The sequence below is a fragment of the Heptranchias perlo genome, chromosome 30 (genome assembly GCF_035084215.1).
Source record: "Heptranchias perlo isolate sHepPer1 chromosome 30, sHepPer1.hap1, whole genome shotgun sequence".
NCBI classification, from domain to species: Eukaryota; Metazoa; Chordata; class Chondrichthyes; order Hexanchiformes; family Hexanchidae; genus Heptranchias; species Heptranchias perlo.
In genome coordinates this window covers 32,510,507-32,529,435 of record NC_090354.1, presented here as the reverse complement: position 1 = coordinate 32,529,435, position 18,929 = coordinate 32,510,507, and the positions used below count along the sequence as shown (strand labels likewise).

General features: G+C 51.8%; 1 protein-coding gene across 3 annotated transcripts in view; it reads right to left on the bottom strand.

Moving 5' to 3' along the window:
- LOC137300039 (1-phosphatidylinositol 4,5-bisphosphate phosphodiesterase delta-3-like) overlaps positions 1 to 18,929 on the bottom strand; it is a 167,257-nt gene that overhangs the window by 59,416 nt on the left and 88,912 nt on the right. For all 3 annotated transcript variants that reach the window (XM_067969131.1, XM_067969129.1, XM_067969130.1), the window contains exon 6: positions 1,527 to 1,728. In XM_067969131.1, the coding sequence (XP_067825232.1) occupies positions 1,527 to 1,728 (202 nt within the window). The remainder of the gene's footprint in view (positions 1 to 1,526; positions 1,729 to 18,929) is intronic.

The following is an 18,929-nucleotide window of genomic DNA, read 5'->3' as shown; positions in this document are numbered from 1 at the left end:
GCCCCTTTGGCTCCATGGCTAGTGGACCTGGTCAGAGGATGCTCACTCCTACCTGTTTTGTCCTAAAATGGCCATCAGGGTCCTAGTCATGTCTTTGCATATTAAAAGGGACCATCAAACCTTTTATGGGAACGCTCACTGACACTGAACTCACTGGACCCAATGATGTCACAGGTCCCGATGATGTCACGGGTCCTGATGATGTCACTGGACCCAATGATGTCACGGGACCCAATGATGTTCAGGACAGCAGGTTAAAATCGCGGAGGGCTGGATCCAAGCAGCTCTCTAGTGGGTAAATAATGTGGATGATTTTAACTGCCTGCCCGGTTTCTGCCAGGTGGGTGGGTTAGAATCATCCCCACAGTGTGTCTTTCTCTGCCAATGTCTAGGTAAATGTAACGGGACCTAGCGATTGAAGAGCAAACTCTCGCTGCTGTACTCAGGCTTTCTGGGATATGTCCCGTGTCACCAGTTGGTCTTTGATGGGAATATACAGGCCATGAGGCCAAAGGTCAGGCTCTAAACCTGCAGACAAAGTGAGTTAAACAGGTAAATTAAAAGTAGTCAGTACAACAGGATATTTATGTAGCAATTGCAAACTTTGCTATTCTCCTCAACAGTCAGAGCAATGAAGACACTTCTCCTGCACAACCTCTCAACATTTAAATAATCCTTTAGATATGGCCGTTCCATTCTTACCTGGAGACACGACACCACAGAGCAACTAATGTAGCTCAGTCTCCCTGCTGGCTTCAAACTGATGGCCAATTAACGTAATGTCAGGCAAGGATCTATTATTCAAAATCCTTTGACTATTTTTCAAAACGAGGAACCATAGACACTGGACCACTCCTCCACTCACAGTTTATCAATTACCCAGGGTATTAGCCACACTTGCCCCTAACAGCAGAGTTCAAAGGTGATCGTGAGGCGTAGCTGAGGTTTCTGCTGCACTCTGTCGGGGGGACCAGTTTGAGGCAAATCCTGGCCGTTCTCTCAGCCTGTATCCAACCAACGCGTTAAACTGACCAAATGGAGGTGGTTGATTCATCGCTCAGTGTCAGGCACTTTGGTTGATTTGTCAGATCGATTCCCATCCAAGTATAGTACACAAACCAAGGCCTTTCCCAACTATTGAGGGCCGGTATTCCTCTCCTCATTGTCTGACAGCGATGTGGGTACAGAGTGCTGGAAGGGCAAGGAGGCTGGCATGGCACACGGTCTTACTGAGCGCGCTCATTTACAGCAAGCGGGTGGACTTTGGGCACACCTGGAGCCACACTATTGGGTGCCAGGCCAGAGGGTAGAGCAAGTCCCAACACTGCCTGGGCTCAAAGTCAACAGCAACGTTAAAGGGGAAGGTTAAAACGGAAGAATCCGAATCACGGTGATTCTGTGACCTCTGACTGATATTTCCAATTAGTGCCAACTTAGGGACAGTTTTGTGCTTTGGGCTCAGATCTGCTAGAATTGGGAGTGAGACGATCCAAACCTATTTCACATAAGAAGCTAATGATAATTACCTAATGTATGCCTCAGTACTGCTTGGTCCTCCCAGCTGGTCCTCCATCAGATAAGTGTTATGGGAAGAGGAGATGAAGTAGTGGCTGAGTGGCTGGGTCATGTCCTGATAGACCTGGTCATGGTTGGAGTTAAACACGTCCCCTTCAGAAGACAGCAAGTACATCATGAAGCCATCTTGGGTCAAGAGATGGTTCTGTTTGGCTGAAGATTAGAAACAGATAAATAAAGCATTAATGTTGTTATTCGCTTTTGTCTTATTTTACTAAATCCTACCCCCACCCCCATTCTCTCCCTGCCCCACATCTCATTCACCAGGTACCATTGAGTGACCTGCTCCCGGCTTTCTGCTGTTGGCTATTACAAGCCACATAAGAACAGTACAGCCAATGAATCTGTATATTTTGTGAGGCACATTAGGGCTGGGGAATGTACCACTTGTGGTATTAGGCACCCCCTGTTAGGGTACAGCATAGTATACACAGGGTACAGCATAGTATACACAGGGTACAGCATAGTATACACAGGGTACAGCATAGTGAGAGCGGGGAGCGCAGGGAGGGAGCGGGGAGTGCGGGGAGGGAGCGGGGAGCGCGGGGAGGGAGCGGGGAGCGCGGGGAGGGAGCGGGGAGCGCGGGGAGGGAGCGGGGAGGGGGCGGGGAGTGCGGGGAGGGGGCGGGGAGTGCGGGGAGGGAGCGGGGAGCGCGGGGTGGGAGCGGGGAGCGCGGGGAGGGAGCGGGGAGTGCGGGGAGGGAGCGGGGAGTGCGGGGAGGGAGCGGGGAGTGCAGGGTGGGAGCGGGGAGTGCGGGGAGGGAGCGGGGAGCGCGGGGAGGGAGCGGGGAGTGCGGGGAGGGAGCGGGGAGCGCGGGGAGGGAGCGGGGAGCGCGGGGTGGGAGCGGGGAGCGCAGGGAGGGAGCGGGGAGTGCGGGGAGGGAGCGGGGAGTGCGGGGAGGGAGCGGGGAGTACAGGGTGGGAGCGGGGAGTGCAGGGTGGGAGCGGGGAGTGCGGGGAGGGAGCGGGGAGTGCGGGGAGGGAGCGGGGAGTGCAGGGTGGAAGCGGGGAGTGCGGGGAGGGAGCGGGGAGTGCGGGGAGGGAGCGGGGAGTGCAGGGTGGGAGCGGGGAGTGCGGGGAGGGAGCGGGGAGTGCAGGGTGGGAGCGGGGAGTGCGGGGAGGGAGCGGGGAGTGCGGGGTGGGAGCGGGGAGTGCAGGGTGGGAGCGGGGAGTGCAGGGAGGGAGCGGGGAGTGCAGGGTGGGAGCGGGGAGTGCAGGGAGGGAGCGGGGAGTGCAGGGTGGGAGCGGGGAGTGCGGGGAGGGAGCGGGGAGTGCAGGGTGGGAGCGGGGAGTGCGGGGTGGGAGCGGGGAGCGCAAGGAGGGAGCGGGGAACACATTGAGAGAGTGGGGCCATGTTGGGGAGCTCAGGGTAGTGCTGGGTTGTGGGGAGTTAATCATTGAATGTTTCTAAAAATAAAAACATACAGCATTTGCTAACAGAATGCCAAAGAACACAACTTCACAGCCAAGCTGAACAGACCCTCCGCCACACCCTGTAAACAAGTCATTCGATCATTTCTATTTCAACCCACTTACAATGTGACTAGTTCTCCCACTTAAAAAAGCCGTGTATTTATAATTCTAATCACTGTTTTGCAGTGAGTGTAATGGTTTCTCTTAAAACCTTGTTTTCTTTGTCCTAAACGAGATTAAAAAAATCTGAGGGCAGCATTCTTTGTTGGAAACATGCTGCTTTAAAACCATTCGATACCTCGTCTATATTACAGAACGATGCTCATTAATCTGTACATGTGGTCCAGCTCTGTGTCGGTACTGTGAGGCAGATTAGGCAAGAATGGTTAACAGTGGAGGGGCTTATGTCCCCCAAATGAAAGTTGCAGATGTGTAGCTGGGTCTCTCCCTCATGTTGGTGAATGTCACTGCAGGTCAGTAATTATAAATGTACGTTTGGAGGGATTGGTGGGCCTGCAGCCCAGGCCTATCCTCGGTGTCACTGTTGGAACATATTGAGGATTAGCCTTGGGGAAAACCCTCCCGAGGGGAGTTAAGGTGATTCCCAGGGCACTGCTGACACTTTGTTTACGTTACTGGGTTTTCTCCAACTGCGTTCGTGAGAGGCAGGATAAGTGGAGGTAAAAATAAAAGTGAAGGAACCTTTCTAGAGAATATAGAGCACAGGAAACTTATTTGCAAATGAAAAAAATACTGAAAACCCAGAGCGGGGGAGAAAGGGATTACAAAGAACTCAGAGTTTTGGGAGAATGTCAGTGTCAGGGCGAGTTATATCTGCCTTTACCAGCTGGGCCTACTGTGTAAAACTTAACAAGAAAACACTTGGAAGAACTTAATTTCAGTGAGAATCGAAAAGGTTTAATTGTTGTACGTATTTTGCAGAAACACATTGAGCAGCAAAACCAATTGATGAGTTGGGAAGGACTGCACAGGAGGGAGTGAATGGAACAGCCACGGTTTGGGAATTTTGGTTGGTTCAAGATTATTACAGTGTTGGTCGGACGATATATTTGTAAGATGGTGAGAGTGGTGAGCCATCCCGTCAGTGGGATCCCATCAAATCTAGATACTTGGTAAAGATTAAGAAATTAATTTAGGTGATCATCGAAGAGTCATAGAAAGAACAGAATCAGCCATTTGGTGGGACCACTCTGTAGCTCATTTCCAGTAATCTTATTGTATTTACCAGACTATTAATAGTGATTAATTACAGGGAATTTTCAATGAGTAATACACCAATCGGAGTGGTCCAATCATTCAAACACTCTGAACCACAAGATAATGAGCTCGAGTCTCAGGTCTGGTGGTTTCGGATTGATGCCTTCAATTTGGTGAGTCCTGTGAACTCTGAACTGAGCCACTTGCTGGATGCTAACACTGAGACTCTGGGACTAATTTCCTGAGTTTGAATTGCCGTCAGGGAGCCAAGTAATGAGCAGAAATCCATTTACACAAATCACTAAAAGCTATTAGACAACTAAAAGCTATTAGACAGATGCAAAAAGTAATCAAAAAGGCGAATGGAATGTTGGCCTTTATCTCAAGGGGGCTGGAATATAAAGGGTAGGAGGTGATCCTTCAATTACTGAGCCTTGTTTAGACCCCACCTGGAGAGACTGCGTTCAGTTCTGGGCACTGCACCTCAGGAAGGATATATTGGCCTTGGAGGGGGTCAGCCCAGATTCACCAGAATGAGGACAGGCTGCATACACTTGACTTGCATAACCTTGAATATAGAAGATTGAGGGGTGAACTGATCGAGGTGTTTAAAATGTTAAAAGGATTCGATAGGGAAACTATTTCCTTAGTTGGGGGAATCAAGAACAAGGGGGCATGATCCCCGGGACCCCACCTTCTGCGATCACGACCCCCAACCCCCAACCCCCGCCACCCACAACTTACCTTCCTGGAGGCAGCTCTGGCCTGATTTCCAGGCTTCAGTCCGGCGAGCTGCCTGTTTGGCTCCCTGCAGCTCGCCTGGTGAATGTAAATGAGGTTGGAGCCTGAAAATCACAGTGGGGGCTGTTCACCACCGGGATGGGCGGTTGACCCAGTGCACACCCCCGATCGACTGCCCAAAGGTCAAAATCGACCCCATATTTCTTACTGTGTCTGTCTTGCAAGGTCCAAGAGACATCTCTAGTTAGTTGACCAGAAGCTGGTTGAGCTATAATTTAAGACGCTATCCTGAGGGGTAAATATTCTGAATGACCGGTCCTGACACTGTGCCTCGCCTGCACATCGGGAATTTGTATGCCCAACCCTCTTGAATTTCTGTCGCGGTGTATATTGGGAAATTGCACATGCTCTCCCCTGTAATATCACAGTGGGTGGTAACACAAATTCCCCAGAAAGGCTCCAGTTGGGCAAATCTGGGTGCATGCATTCATACAATGTACCCTATAAAAGTTATTGCCACCAACTCCACCCTCCTCCCCAGCCACTGTCTCAGGCTGACCCACATTATTCACAACCTCGGTGTGCTGTTCGATCCTGAGTTGAGCTTCTGACCCCACATCCTCTACATCAGAAAGACCGTCTACTTCCACCTCCGTAACATTGCTGACTCTGCCCTTGCCTCAGCCCATCTGCTGCTGAAACCCACATCCATGATTTTGTTACCTCCAGACTTGACTATTCCAATGCTCTCCTGGTTGGCCTCCCATCCTCTACAATCTTTAAACTTTAGCTCCTCCAAAACTCTGCTGCCGTATCCTGGTCCATATCAAGGCCGCTCCCTTTGATCACTGTGCTCTCTGATGCATGTTGGCTCCCAGTCCCTCAACACCTCACATTTAAATCCCTCACCTCTCTCTATGTCTGTAACCTCCAATGGCCCTACAACTCCCTCCTCCCTGACCTCTCCATTCCTCTGACTCCAGCCTCTTGTGAATTCCCCCTTCCGTTCACCCCACCATTGGCAGCTCCGCCTTCCACACTGAGGTCCCACTCTCTGGAATTCCCCTCTCAACCTCTCCGCCTCTCCATCTCTCTCTCCTCCTTTCAGACCCTCCTTAAAACCCACCTGTTTGAGCAAACTTTCGCTCAACACTCCTAATGTCTTTTGCGGCTTGACATCTGTTTTTTTTCCCACCTCTGTGAAACACCTTTGGACAATTTTCTACAGTAAAGGCGCTGTAAAAATACTTGTTGCTGTTGTTGTAGTAGCAGTAGTTATATTAGCAGTACTGTCGTCCTAGTAAGTTCTGGACAGGAATAGGGGACAGAGCTGATTAAAGATCTCGGTGTTTGCTGATTATGAAGCAACAATGCAGGCTTCCTCCCATGGGATCATGGACAGAGATCTAAAGAACAAATCAATGGAATATCACGTGCCAGTGACTGAATCCGTAGGTTCTGTGTTGGATTCGGGAACAAAAAAATGGCAAATATAGAGGTAACAGATGAGCACTTCATTCCGCTCAAATTCCTGTTTCAACAACAACTTGCGCCTTTAACGCAAAGAACATCCCAAATCACTTCATAATAGGCATAAGGAAAACAGGCACCGGGCCAGGGAGTGAGAGGTTAGGAGGGGAACCAAAAGTTTGTCCAAGAGATAGGTTTTGGGAAGGTTCTTAAAGTAGGAGAGAAGATGGAGAGAGGAGAGGAGGATGGAGGGAGGGAGGATGGATGGAGGGAGGGAGGATGGAGGGAGGGAGGATGGATGGAGGGAGGACGGAGGGAGGGAGGATGGAGGGAGGGAGGGAGGATGGAGGGAGGGAGGGAGGATGGATGGAGGGAGGGAGGATGGAGGGAGGGAGGATGGATGGAGGGAGGACGGAGGGAGGGAGGATGGAGGGAGGGAGGACGGAGGGAGGGAGGGAGGATGGAGGGAGGGAGGATGGATGGAGGGAGGGAGGACGGATGGAGGGAGGACAGAGGGAGGGAGGATGGAGGATGGAGGGAGGGAGGAGGGAGGGAGGACGGAGGGAGGGAGGACGGAGGGAGGACGGAGGGAGGACGGAGGGAGGGAGGACGGAGGGAGGGAGGACGGAGGGAGGGAGGACGGAGGGAGGGAGGACGGAGGGAGGGAGGACGGAGGGAGGGAGGGAGGGAGGGTTAAGGGATGGAGGGAGGATGAAGGGAGGGAGGATGGAGACAGGACTGTGGTGAGAGGAAGATGGAGAGAGGAAGATGGAGAGAGAAAAGTGGAGAGAGGGGAGGACAGAGAGCAGAGGATGGGGAGAGGAAGGTGGAGAGAGGAGGCTGAAGAGATAAAGAGCTTTAGGGAGGGAATTCCAGAGAGTAGGACACAGGAGCTGAGGGCTCCACCACCAGTGGGACAAAGGGAGAGGGGATGCAGAAAAGCCCAGAGTCAGAGGAACAGAGTATTAGATGGGGATATAGATTTGATCACCAAGATAGGGGCAAGGCCACAGAAAGATTTATAGATGAGGATAATTTTGAATTTGATGCATTGAGCAACAGGGAGCTGATGTCGGTCAGTAAGGAGAGGGGTGATGGGAGAGCAAGGCTTAGTGTATGACAGAGTTTTGGGCAAGTTGGATTTAATAGAGGGTGGAGAAAGGCAGGTCAGCAATCGAAGTAGTGACATGTGCAGGTGACAATAGGCACATATGGGAGTTTGAGCAGCAAGGGGGCTCAGATAAGGATGGAGACAGCAGTATTCCAGAGGTGGACGGAAAGGATTTGTAGTCTGAATCTCAATTCAGGATTGAAGAGAACATTAAGGCTACAATCAGTACATTGAGCCTGAGACAGTGGCTGGGGAGGGGGATGGAATTGGTGGCAAGAGAATGAAGTTTGTGAATGAATATGATGGCTTCAGTCTTCAAAGTGTTGAGTTGGAGGAATTTATGACTCGTCCAAGATGGGAAGTAGTCTGACAGGACAGAGACAGTTGAGGAGTCTCAAGGGAGGTAGAGTTGGGTGTCATTGGCACACATGTGGAGGCGGACTGTATCCTTGCCTGCGGGTGATGTTACCGAGGAACAGCATGTTATTGAGGAAGAGAAGGGAGCCAAGAATTGATGCTTGGGGAAATCTGGAGGTGATGGCACAGGGGAAAGAAGAAGAGGATGTTTTGAGCAGGGGATTGTAATAATGGCAGTTTTGAATGAGAGAGGGACAGTGTCTGGGGGGGGAGAGGGACAGTGTCCGGGGGGGAGAGGGGCTGTGTCCGGGTGGGAGAGGGGCTGTGTCCGGGGGGGAGAGGGGCTGTGTCCGGGGGGGAGAGGGGCTGTGTCCGGGGGGGAGAGGGGCTGTGTCCGGGGGGGAGAGGGGCTGTGTCCGGGGGGGAGAGGGGCTGTGTCCGGGGGGGAGAGGGGCTGTGTCCGGGGAGAGAGGGGCGGTGTCCGGGGAGAGAGGGGCTGTGTCCGGGGAGAGAGGGGCTGTGTCCAAGGAGAGAGGGGCGGTGTCCGGGGAGAGAGGGGCTGTGTCCGGGGGGGAGAGGGGCTGTGTCCGGGGGGGGAGAGGGACAGTGTCCGGGGAGAGAGGGGCGGTGTCCAAGGAGAGAGGGGCTGTGTCCGGGGAGAGAGGGGCTGTGTCCGGGGAGAGAGGGGCGGTGTCCGGGGAGAGAGGGGCGGTGTCCGGGGAGAGAGGGGCGGTGTCCGGGGAGAGAGGGGCTGTGTCCGGGGAGAGAGGGGCTGTGTCCAAGGAGAGAGGGGCGGTGTCCGGGGAGAGAGGGGCTGTGTCTGGGGGGGAGAGGGGCTGTGTCCGGGGGGGAGAGGGACCGTGTCCGGGGAGAGAGGGGCGGTGTCCGGGGGGGAGGGGGGCTGTGTCCGGGGAGAGAGGGGCTGTGTCCGGGGAGAGAGGGGCTGTGTCCGGGGAGAGAGGGGCTGTGTCCGGGGGGGAGAGGGGCTGTGTCCGGGGGGGGAGAGGGGCTGTGTCCGGGGGGGGAGAGGGGCTGTGTCCGGGGAGAGAGGGGCTGTGTCCGGGGGGGAGAGGGACCGTGTCCGGGGAGAGAGGGGCGGTGTCCGGGGGGGGAGGGGGGCTGTGTCCGGGGAGAGAGGGGCTGTGTCCAAGGAGAGAGGGGCGGTGTCCGGGGAGAGAGGGGCTGTGTCCGGGGGGGAGAGGGGCTGTGTCCGGGGGGGGAGAGGGACAGTGTCCGGGGAGAGAGGGGCGGTGTCCAAGGAGAGAGGGGCTGTGTCCGGGGAGAGAGGGGCTGTGTCCGGGGAGAGAGGGGCGGTGTCCGGGGAGAGAGGGGCGGTGTCCGGGGAGAGAGGGGCGGTGTCCGGGGAGAGAGGGGCTGTGTCCGGGGAGAGAGGGGCTGTGTCCGGGGAGAGAGGGGCTGTGTCCGGGGAGAGAGGGGCTGTGTCCGGGGGGGAGAGGGGCTGTGTCCGGGGGGGAGAGGGGCTGTGTCCGGGGGGGAGAGGGGCTGTGTCCGGGGAGAGAGGGGCTGTGTCCGGGGGGGAGAGGGGCTGTGTCCGGGGGGGAGAGGGGCTGTGTCCGGGGAGAGAGGGGCTGTGTCCGGGGGGGAGAGGGGCTGTGTCCGGGGGGGAGAGGGGCTGTGTCCGGGGAGAGAGGGGCTGTGTCCGGGGGGGAGAGGGGCTGTGTCCGGGGGGGAGAGGGGCTGTGTCCGGGGAGAGAGGGGCTGTGTCCGGGGGAGAGAGGGGCTGTGTCCGGGGGGGGAGGGGGGCTGTGTCCGGGGAGAGAGGGGCTGTGTCCGGGGAGAGAGGGGCTGTGTCCGGGGAGAGAGGGGCTGTGTCCGGGGGGGAGAGGGGCTGTGTCCGGGGGGGGAGAGGGGCTGTGTCCGGGGGGGGAGAGGGGCTGTGTCCGGGGAGAGAGGGGCTGTGTCCGGGGGGAGAGGGGCGGTGTCCGGGGAGAGAGGGGCTGTGTCCGGGGAGAGAGGGGCGGTGTCCGGGGAGAGAGGGGCGGTGTCCGGGGAGAGAGGGGCTGTGTCCGGGGAGAGAGGGGCTGTGTCCGGGGGGGGGGGGAGAGGGACAGTGTCCGGGGGGGGGGAGAGGGACAGTGTCTGGGGGGGAGAGGGACAGTGTCCGGGGGGGAGAGAGGGGCTGTGTCCGGGGGGGGAGGGGGGCTGTGTCCGGGGGGGGGAGAGGGGCTGTGTCCAAGGAGAGAGGGGCTGTGTCCAAGGAGAGAGGGGCTGTGTCCGGGGAGAGAGGGGCTGTGTCCAAGGAGAGAGGGGCGGTGTCCAAGGAGAGAGGGGCAGTGTCCGGGGGGGAGAGGGGCTGTGTCCGGGGGGGAGAGGGGGGCTGTGTCCGGGGGGGAGAGGGGCTGTGTCCAAGGAGAGAGGGGCTGTGTCCAAGGAGAGAGGGGCTGTGTCCGGGGAGAGAGGGGCGGTGTCCAGGGAGAGAGGGGTGGTGTCCGGGGAGAGAGGGGCGGTGTCCGGGGAGAGAGGGGCGGTGTCCGGGAGAGAGAGGGGCTGTGTCCGGGGAGAGAGGGGCTGTGTCCGGGGAGAGAGGGGCTGTGTCCGGGGAGAGAGGGGCGGTGTCCGGGAGAGAGAGGGGCTGTGTCCGGGAGAGAGAGGGGCTGTGTCCGGGGAGAGAGGGGCGGTGTCCGGGGAGAGAGGGGCGGTGTCCAGGGAGAGAGGGGCTGTGTCCGGGGAGAGAGGGGCTGTGTCCGGGGAGAGAGGGGCTGTGTCCGGGGAGAGAGGGGTGGTGTCCGGGGAGAGAGGGGCTGTGTCCGGGGAGAGAGGGGCTGTGTCCGGGGAGAGAGGGGCGGTGTCCGGGAGAGAGAGGGGCTGTGTCCGGGGAGAGAGGGGCTGTGTCCGGGGGGAGAGGGGCTGTGTCCGGGGAGAGAGAACTGTAGACAATGTCAGCTAGCACAGAAGCCAGGAAGGGGAGTTGGGTGACGAGAAGTTGGGTAGGAAGGAGATAAACGGAGCAGGAGGTGGGGGTCATAGACAAGATGAGCTTGGAGAGGGCAGCAGGTGATGTAAAGCCGCAGAGAGATGGGAGTTCAGGGCTAGAGTGGGCGAGAGACTGGGCAGGGAGGGGGGCACGTGGACTCTGAGGCAAGTGGATGGGGAGGATGAAGCAGAGCTGGGAGTTGCCTGGATTGTCTTCGTCTTGGTGATGGAAAATGGGATAAGCTCCTCACACTCGGGGTTTGAGGTGAGGGTAGAGAGGGCAAGAGCATTTCAGAACAGAACCTGCTGGGGACTTGGCAGTAAGTTCAGAAAAGGAACTGGAATGAGAGACTCAAGTTTCACAAAACAAATCATGTGATTATTGTCAAATTGTCCACTCTTATCAACTGTTCTGATTAATACAGTCTGGATATCATTAACTCCATTCTGAAACAAAAGAGGGAGGAAGAAATACTTCAGTCAGTAAATGTACTTAGACTGACAAACACTTGACAGCAACCTGCTGCCCCAGGGCCATGGAGCAGGAACCATTCATTCAACACCCATGGGGGCACATTGGCTATTATTAGAATTATGGGATGGCTGACAGTGGAATTTATGGCTCCTATCCTGGAGGTCACATCTGATAACACTGCTGTGCACATTTTAGGACATTGGAAAGTTGCCTGTGGCTGTTACTCAAAACAGCAAATGTGCCTGATGGAATTTCCATCAACCAGTGGGAATAGGTGTGGCATTAAATCGGCTGTCAGCAAATGGAAAAGAGAATGGGCCCAATTTGCACTATCGTTAAAGACCAGTTTCACTCCTGGAGTGAGCAGAAATTATTCAATAAACTCTGGTGATTACACAGATACCAAAACCATGAAGAAATGTTTCACTACGAAACCAGCAATGATTCTACCAAATACCCCCAATTATACTTGTAAAACCAAACATAGGAACAGGAGTAGGCCATTCAGCCCCTCGAGCCTGTTCCGCCATTCAATTAGATCATGGCTGGTCTGTACCTCAACCCCAATTACCCGTCTTGGTTCCGTAAACCTTGATACTCTCACCCAACAAAAATCTAACAATCTCAGCTGCGAAAATTTCAATTGACCCCAAGCATTCACAGCCTTTTGGGGGAGATAATTCTAAATTTCAAACCAGTTAGTTTTCTACAATTAAATCCTTGAAGCTCTCTGCAATGGATAAATGCACTGGAGTAGATCTTAGATTTGTGTGATAGTGTAAAACAGGCGATAGCGTAAATCGGGAGAGATGTATAATAGGCTGCCAATTCACTGTCACCCGTTTTCACTAATGTACAAAGTCAAGATCTACCCCACCGTTTGTTGTGATATTGAACCACACAGACTAGGAGGTTCCAAGGTTTGATCCCTGGCCTGTGTTGAGGCAGTGTGAAATTAAGGTTATTAAAACATGATTTCAGTTCCCCTTGTAATAAATTGGATAGCCAGGTGGTGAAGGATAGGATACTAGAGCCTGGTCTTCAGTTGCTTCCAAGCCTTTATTCTCAGAGATCCCCCATTACACACCCAGCACCCCCGGATAAGCTTCCTCCTATAAATGGAAACAAGAGAGTCCCCAGTTGATACGTACCACCTGAATACAATTAACACTCACTGATATAAATCACATGGATACAATTAATACCCCTGAGATAGAGGTGGGAAAGTCTGGCCAAGATTTGCACCCCTGGATCACTATCCGTTGTCCCGCGTCCCCCTGGGCTGGAAAGTGTACAGAATGGATGAGATAAAAGACCTTGGGCCCAGCAGTTAAATAGTTTGCTCACATCCAGGCTCACTTCATTTGGGTATCAAAGAGCTGCTTCCTGTGCAACTGTACTCCAGACAAATCATCAGGAGAGTGGTAAAGGGAGAAAACTGGAAAGAAAATTGCAGGGGTGACGAGTTCATATTATTTTAATTAATGAATTTATCCCATTGTGAACAGACCTCATGGTTTGTCCTGAACACTTCTCCCAAAAACAGTTCCAACTTTATCCTTCATCCGCCTTCTGTGCATTTAATGCCCAACTTGGTAATGTCCATACCTGTGTTCTCTTCCTCCTGCTCCTACCTCCTCTCTGTCTATCAGATTGTTACTATGCCTCTTCTCAGCTACTTTTACACAGATGTAAAGCACGACATTTTAGCAGCTGCTATGAAAACTAATCCTCAGTGATATGGTCAATTAAAACCCAACCCAACTTAACTCAATGTAACCCATTGTAAATCAATCCAAACCAAGCCAACTCAACCCAATCCAACTCAACCCAGCCCAAATCAATCCAGCCCAAATCAATCCAATCCAACTCAACTCAGCTCAATCCAACTCAATCCAGCCCAAATCAACCCAATCCAACTCAACTCAGCTCAATCCAGCTCAACCCAGCCCAAATCAATCCAATCCAACTCAACTCAGCTCAATCCAACTCAACCCAGCCCAAATCAACCCAAGCCAACTCAACTCATCTCAATCCAACTCAACACATAAAGAGCGGGAGAAGCGGTTGAGAGGAGCACATAAAGAGCGGGAGAAGCGGCTGAGAGGAGCACATAAAGAGTGGGAGAAGCGGCTGAGAGGAGCACATAAAGAGCGGGAGAAGCGGCTGAGAGGAGCACATAAAGAGTGGGAGAAGCGGCTGAGAGGAGCACATAAAGAGCGGGAGAAGCGGCTGAGAGGAGCACATAAAGAGCGGGAGAAGCGGCTGAGAGGAGCACATAAAGAGTGGGAGAAGCGGCTGAGAGGAGCACATAAAGAGTGGGAGAAGCGGCTGAGAGGAGCACATAAAGAACGGGAGAAGCGGCTGAGAGGAGCACATAAAGAGTGGGACCGAGACTCTGAGAGTGAGACTCTGAGACCAGCAGCAGAGTTCGGGGTGACGTCACCAGTCAGAAAGTGACACGGCACAGGGGAGGCAGCTGATTGGTGAGTAGGTTCAGGTGAGTATTTCTACCATTTTACTGTAAATAAAGTAATAAGAAAGGGAAGGTCTGCAGGTTTTATAGCAGGTAGTGTTTTTTTTTTAGTGAACCTAGGTCCCGAGTATAGTTAACATTTTCTAATTTCAACGTAATTTAAAAGGGGTAACTAAGCTAAGGCAAGTCATGGCAGCAGACCTCACACCCGTGATATGCCCCTCCTGCAAGATGTGGGAAGTCATGGACACTACCAGTGTTCCTGCCGACCATGTGTGCAGGAAGTGTGTCCACCTGCAGCTACTGACCGAGCGTATCTCGGAGCTGGAGCTGCGGGTGGATTCACTGTGGAGCATCTGCGATGCGGAGAAACTCATGGATAGCACGTTTAGCGAGTTGGTCACACCGCAGGTAAAGGGTGTACAGGCAGGAAGTGAATGGGTGACCACCAGGAAGAGTAAGAGGTGCAGGCAGGTAGTGCAGGGGTCCCCTGTGGCCATCCCCCTCTCAAACAGATATACCGTTTTGGATGCTGTTGGGGGAGATGGCTTACCAGGGGAAGGTGACAGCAGCCAGGTTCATGGCACCGTGGCTGGCTCTGCTGCACAGGAGGGCAGGAAAAAGAGTGGCAGAGCTATAGTGATAGGGGACTCGATTGTAAGGGGAATAGACAGGCATTTCTGTGGACGCAACCGAGACTCCAGGATGGTATGTTGCCTCCCTGGTGCAAGGGTCAGGGATGTCTCGGAGTGGCTGCAGGACATTCTGAAGGGGGAGGGTGAACAGCCAGTTGTCGTGGTGCATATAGGTACCAACGATATAGGTAAAAAACGGGATGAGGTCCTACAAGCTGAATTTAGGGAGTTAGGAGTTAAACTAAAAAGTAGGACCTCAAAGGTAGTAATCTCAGGATTGCTACCAGTGCCACGGGCTAGTCAGAGTAGGAATGACAGGACAGCTAGGATGAATACGTGGCTTGAGAGATAGTGCAAGAGGGAGGGATTCAAATTCCTGGGCCATTGGAACTGGTTCTGGGGGAGGTGGGACCAGTACAAATTGGACGGTCTGCATCTGGGCAGGACTGGAACCAATGTCCTAGGGGGAGTGTTTGCTAGTGCTGTTGGGAAGGGTTTAAACTAATGTGGCAGGGGGATGGGAACCGATGCAGGAAGTCAGTGGGAAGTAAAGTGGTGACAGAAACAAAAGGCAGTAAGGGAGAGTGTACAAAACATGACTGGACAGATGCTCTGAGAAAGCAGGGCAAAGACCAAGGGAAGTCCAGATTAAACTGCATTTATTTCAATGCAAGAAGTCTGATGGGCAAGGTAGATGAACTCAGGGCATGGATGGGTACATGGGACTGGGATGTTATAGCTATTACTGAAACATGGCTAAGGGAGGGGCAGGACTGGCAGCTCAATGTTCCAGGGTACAGATGCTATAGGAAAGATAGAGCAGGAGGTAAGAGAGGAGGGGGAGTTGCGTTCTTGATTAGGGAGAACATCACGGCAGTAGTGAGAGAGGATATATCCAAGGGTTCGCCCACTGAGTCTATATGGGTAGAACTGAAAAATAAGAAGGGAGAGATCACGTTGATAGGATTGTACTACAGACCCCCAAATAGTCAACGGGAAATTGAGGAGCAAATATGTAAGGAGATTACAGACAGCTGCAAGAAAAATAGGGTGGTAATAGTAGGGGACTTTAACTTTCCCAACATTGACTGGGACAGCCATAGCATTAGGGGCTTGGATGGAGAGAAATTTGTTGAGTGTATTCAGGAGGAATTTCTCATTCAGTATGTGGATGGCCCGACTAGAGAGGGGGCAAAACTTGACCTCCTCTTGGGAAATAAGGAAGGGCAGGTGACAGAAGTGTTAGTGAGGGATCACTTTGGGACCAGTGATCATAAATCCATTAGTATTAAGATAGCTATGGAGAAGGATAGGTCTGGCCCAAAAGTTAAAATTCTAAATTGGGGAAAGGCCAATTTTGATGGTATTAGACAGGAACATTCAGAAGTTGATTGGGAGAGTCTGTTGGCAGGCAAAGGGACGTCTGGTAAGTGGGAGGCTTTCAAAAGTGTGTTAACCAGGGTTCAGTGTAAGCACATTCCTTATAAAGTGAAGGGCAAGGCTGGTAGAAGTAGGGAACCTTGGATGACTCGGGGGATTGAGGCCCTAGTCAAAAAGAAGAAGGAGGCATATGACATGCATAGGCAGCTGGGATCAAGTGGATCCCTTGAAGAGTTTAGAGATTGCCGGAGTAGAGTTAAGAGAGAAATCAGGAGGGCAAAAAGGGGACATGAGATTGCTTTGGCAGATAAGGCAAAGGAGAATCCAAAGAGCTTCTACAAATACATAAAGGGCAAAAGAGTAACTAGGGAGAGAGTAGGGCCTCTTAAGGATCAACAAGGTCATCTATGTGCAGAACCACAAGAGATGGGTGAGATCCTGAATGAATATTTCACATCGGTATTTACGGTTGAGAAAGGCATGGATGTTAGGGAACTTGGGGAAATAAATAGTGATGTCTTGAGGAGTGTACATATTACAGAGAGGGAGGTGCTGGAAGTCTTAACACGCATCAAGGTAGATAAATCTCCGGGACCTGATGAAATGTATCCCAGGACGTTATGGGAGGTTAGGGAGGAAATTGCGGGTCCCCTAGCAGAGATATTTGAATCATCGACAGCTACAGGTGAGGTGCCTGAAGATTGGAGGGTAGCAAATGTTGTGCCTTTGTTTAAGAAGGGCAGCAGGGAAAAGCCTGGGAACTACAGACCGGTGAGCCTGACATCTGTAGTGGGTAAGTTGTTCGAGGGTATTCTGAGAGACAGGATCTACAGGCATTTGGAGAGGCAGGGACTGATTAGGAACAGTCAGCATGGTTTTGTGAGTGGAAAATCATGTCTCACGAATTTGATTGAGTTTTTTGAAGGGGTAACCAAGAAGATAGATGAGGGCTGTGCAGTAGACGTGGTCTACATGGACTTTAGGAAAGCCTTTGACAAGGTACCGCATGGTAGGTTGTTACATAAGGTTAAATCTCACGGGATCCAAGGTGAGGTAGCCAATTGGATACAAAATTGGATTGACGACAGAAGACAGAGGGTGGTTGTAGAGGGTTGTGTTTCAAATTGGAGGCCTGTGACCAGCGGTGTGCCTCAGGGATCGGTGCTGGGTCCGCTGTTATTTGTTATTTATATTAATGATTTGGATGAGAATTTAGGAGGCATGGTTAGTAAGTTTGCAGATGACACCAAGATTGGTGGCATTGTGGACAGTGAAGAAGGTTATCTAGGATTGCAACGGGATCTTGATAAATTGGGCCAGTGGGCCGATGAATGGCAGATGGAGTTTAATTTAGATAAATGTGAGGTGATGCATTTTGGTAGATCGAATCGGGCCAGGACCTACTCCGTTAATGGTAGGGCGTTGGGGAGAGTTATAGAACAAAGAGATCTAGGAGTACAGGTTCATAGCTCCTTGAAAGTGGAGTCACAGGTGGATAGGGTGGTGAAGAAGGCATTCAGCATGCTTGGTTTCATTGGTCAGAACATTGAATACAGGAGTTGGGATGTCTTATTGAAGTTGTACAAGACATTAGTAAGGCCACACTTGGAATACTGTGTACAGTTCTTGTCACCCTATTATAGAAAGGATATTATTAAACTAGAAAGAGTGCAGAAAAGATTTACTAGGATGCTACCGGGACTTGATGGTTTGACTTATAGCGAGAGGTTGGATAGACTGAGACTTTTTTCCCTGGAGAGTAGGAGGTTAAGGGGTGATCTTATAGAAGTCTATAAAATAATGAGGAGCATTGATAAGGTCGATAGTCAAAATCTTTTCCCAAAGTTAGGGGAGTCTATAACGAGGGGGCATAGATTTAAGGTGAGAGAGGAGAGATACAAAAGGGTCCAGAGGGGCAATTTTTTCACTCAAAGAGTGGTGAATGTCTGGAACGAGCTGCCAGAGGCAGTAGTAGAGGCGGGTACAATTTTGTCTTTTAAAAAGCATTTGGACAGTTACACGGGTAAGATGGGTATAGAGGGATATGGGCCAAGTGCAGGCAATTGGGACTAGCTTAGTGGTATAAACTGGGCGACATGGACATGTTGGGCTGAAGGGCCTGTTTCCATGTTGTAAACTTCTATGATTCTATGATTCTATAATCCATCCCAACTCAACCCAATCCAACTCAACTCAGCTCAATCCAACACAATCCAGCCCAATCCAGCCCAAATCAAGCCAAGCCAATCTTACTCAGTCATCAGCTCAATCCAATCTCTCAATTTCTGGAACAACATTTTGAAGGAAAATATAACAGCTGAATAAAATTACAAATGAATAATTGTAGCTATTTTAAATTTGGATAAATTGTTACTCGTGGTTTGTGATTTGATTCAGTGAAACACAGCCCTGGCTCCAAGTTATTGGAGTTCTATTAGTTACCGCAAAGTTGACCTGAAGTGATACCAGCAAATACAGACTGGACTCTGAGGCATTACCCTGATATAGCGCAGTTAGGTCAAATCCTCCCAATGTCTTCCGCCATGATTGATAAGTGGCTGATTAATACACATGACAGTTCCTGTGGTAGATCAATAGGTGATCGCAATAACACTCCAATCATAAATTCACAATGACAACCTTCATTTGGTGAATCTTGGCAGAGTTGCTGGTTGTTGCTGTGTGTTTGTGACAGCCTCTTCTAGTGTGATATCTGAGTTTCGATCATTCAAATATTTTGAGAGGATTTTGGAATTCTAACTAAATACATGGAAAGCTCCCAGATACCATTAACAGAGAAAGAACTTGTTTTTATCTTGCACCTTTCACGACCTCAGGATGGCCCAAAGCACTTTACAGCCAATGAAGTACTGTTGTAATTGAAGTCACTGTTGTAATTTAGGGAAACGCGGCAGCCAATTTGCGCACAGCAAGCTCCCACAAACAGCAATGAGAGAAATGACCAGATAATCTGTTTTAGTGATGTTGAGGGCATGACTTATGTCCTTAGCCAGTCTTTGAAAGCAAGCCCTGGATATGAACATATTTGTCCAAAACAAGATCATTGTGTTGTATTACTTACAATTTACAGTGCAGAAACAGGCTAGTTGGCCCAACTGGTCTATGCTGATGTGTATACTCCAT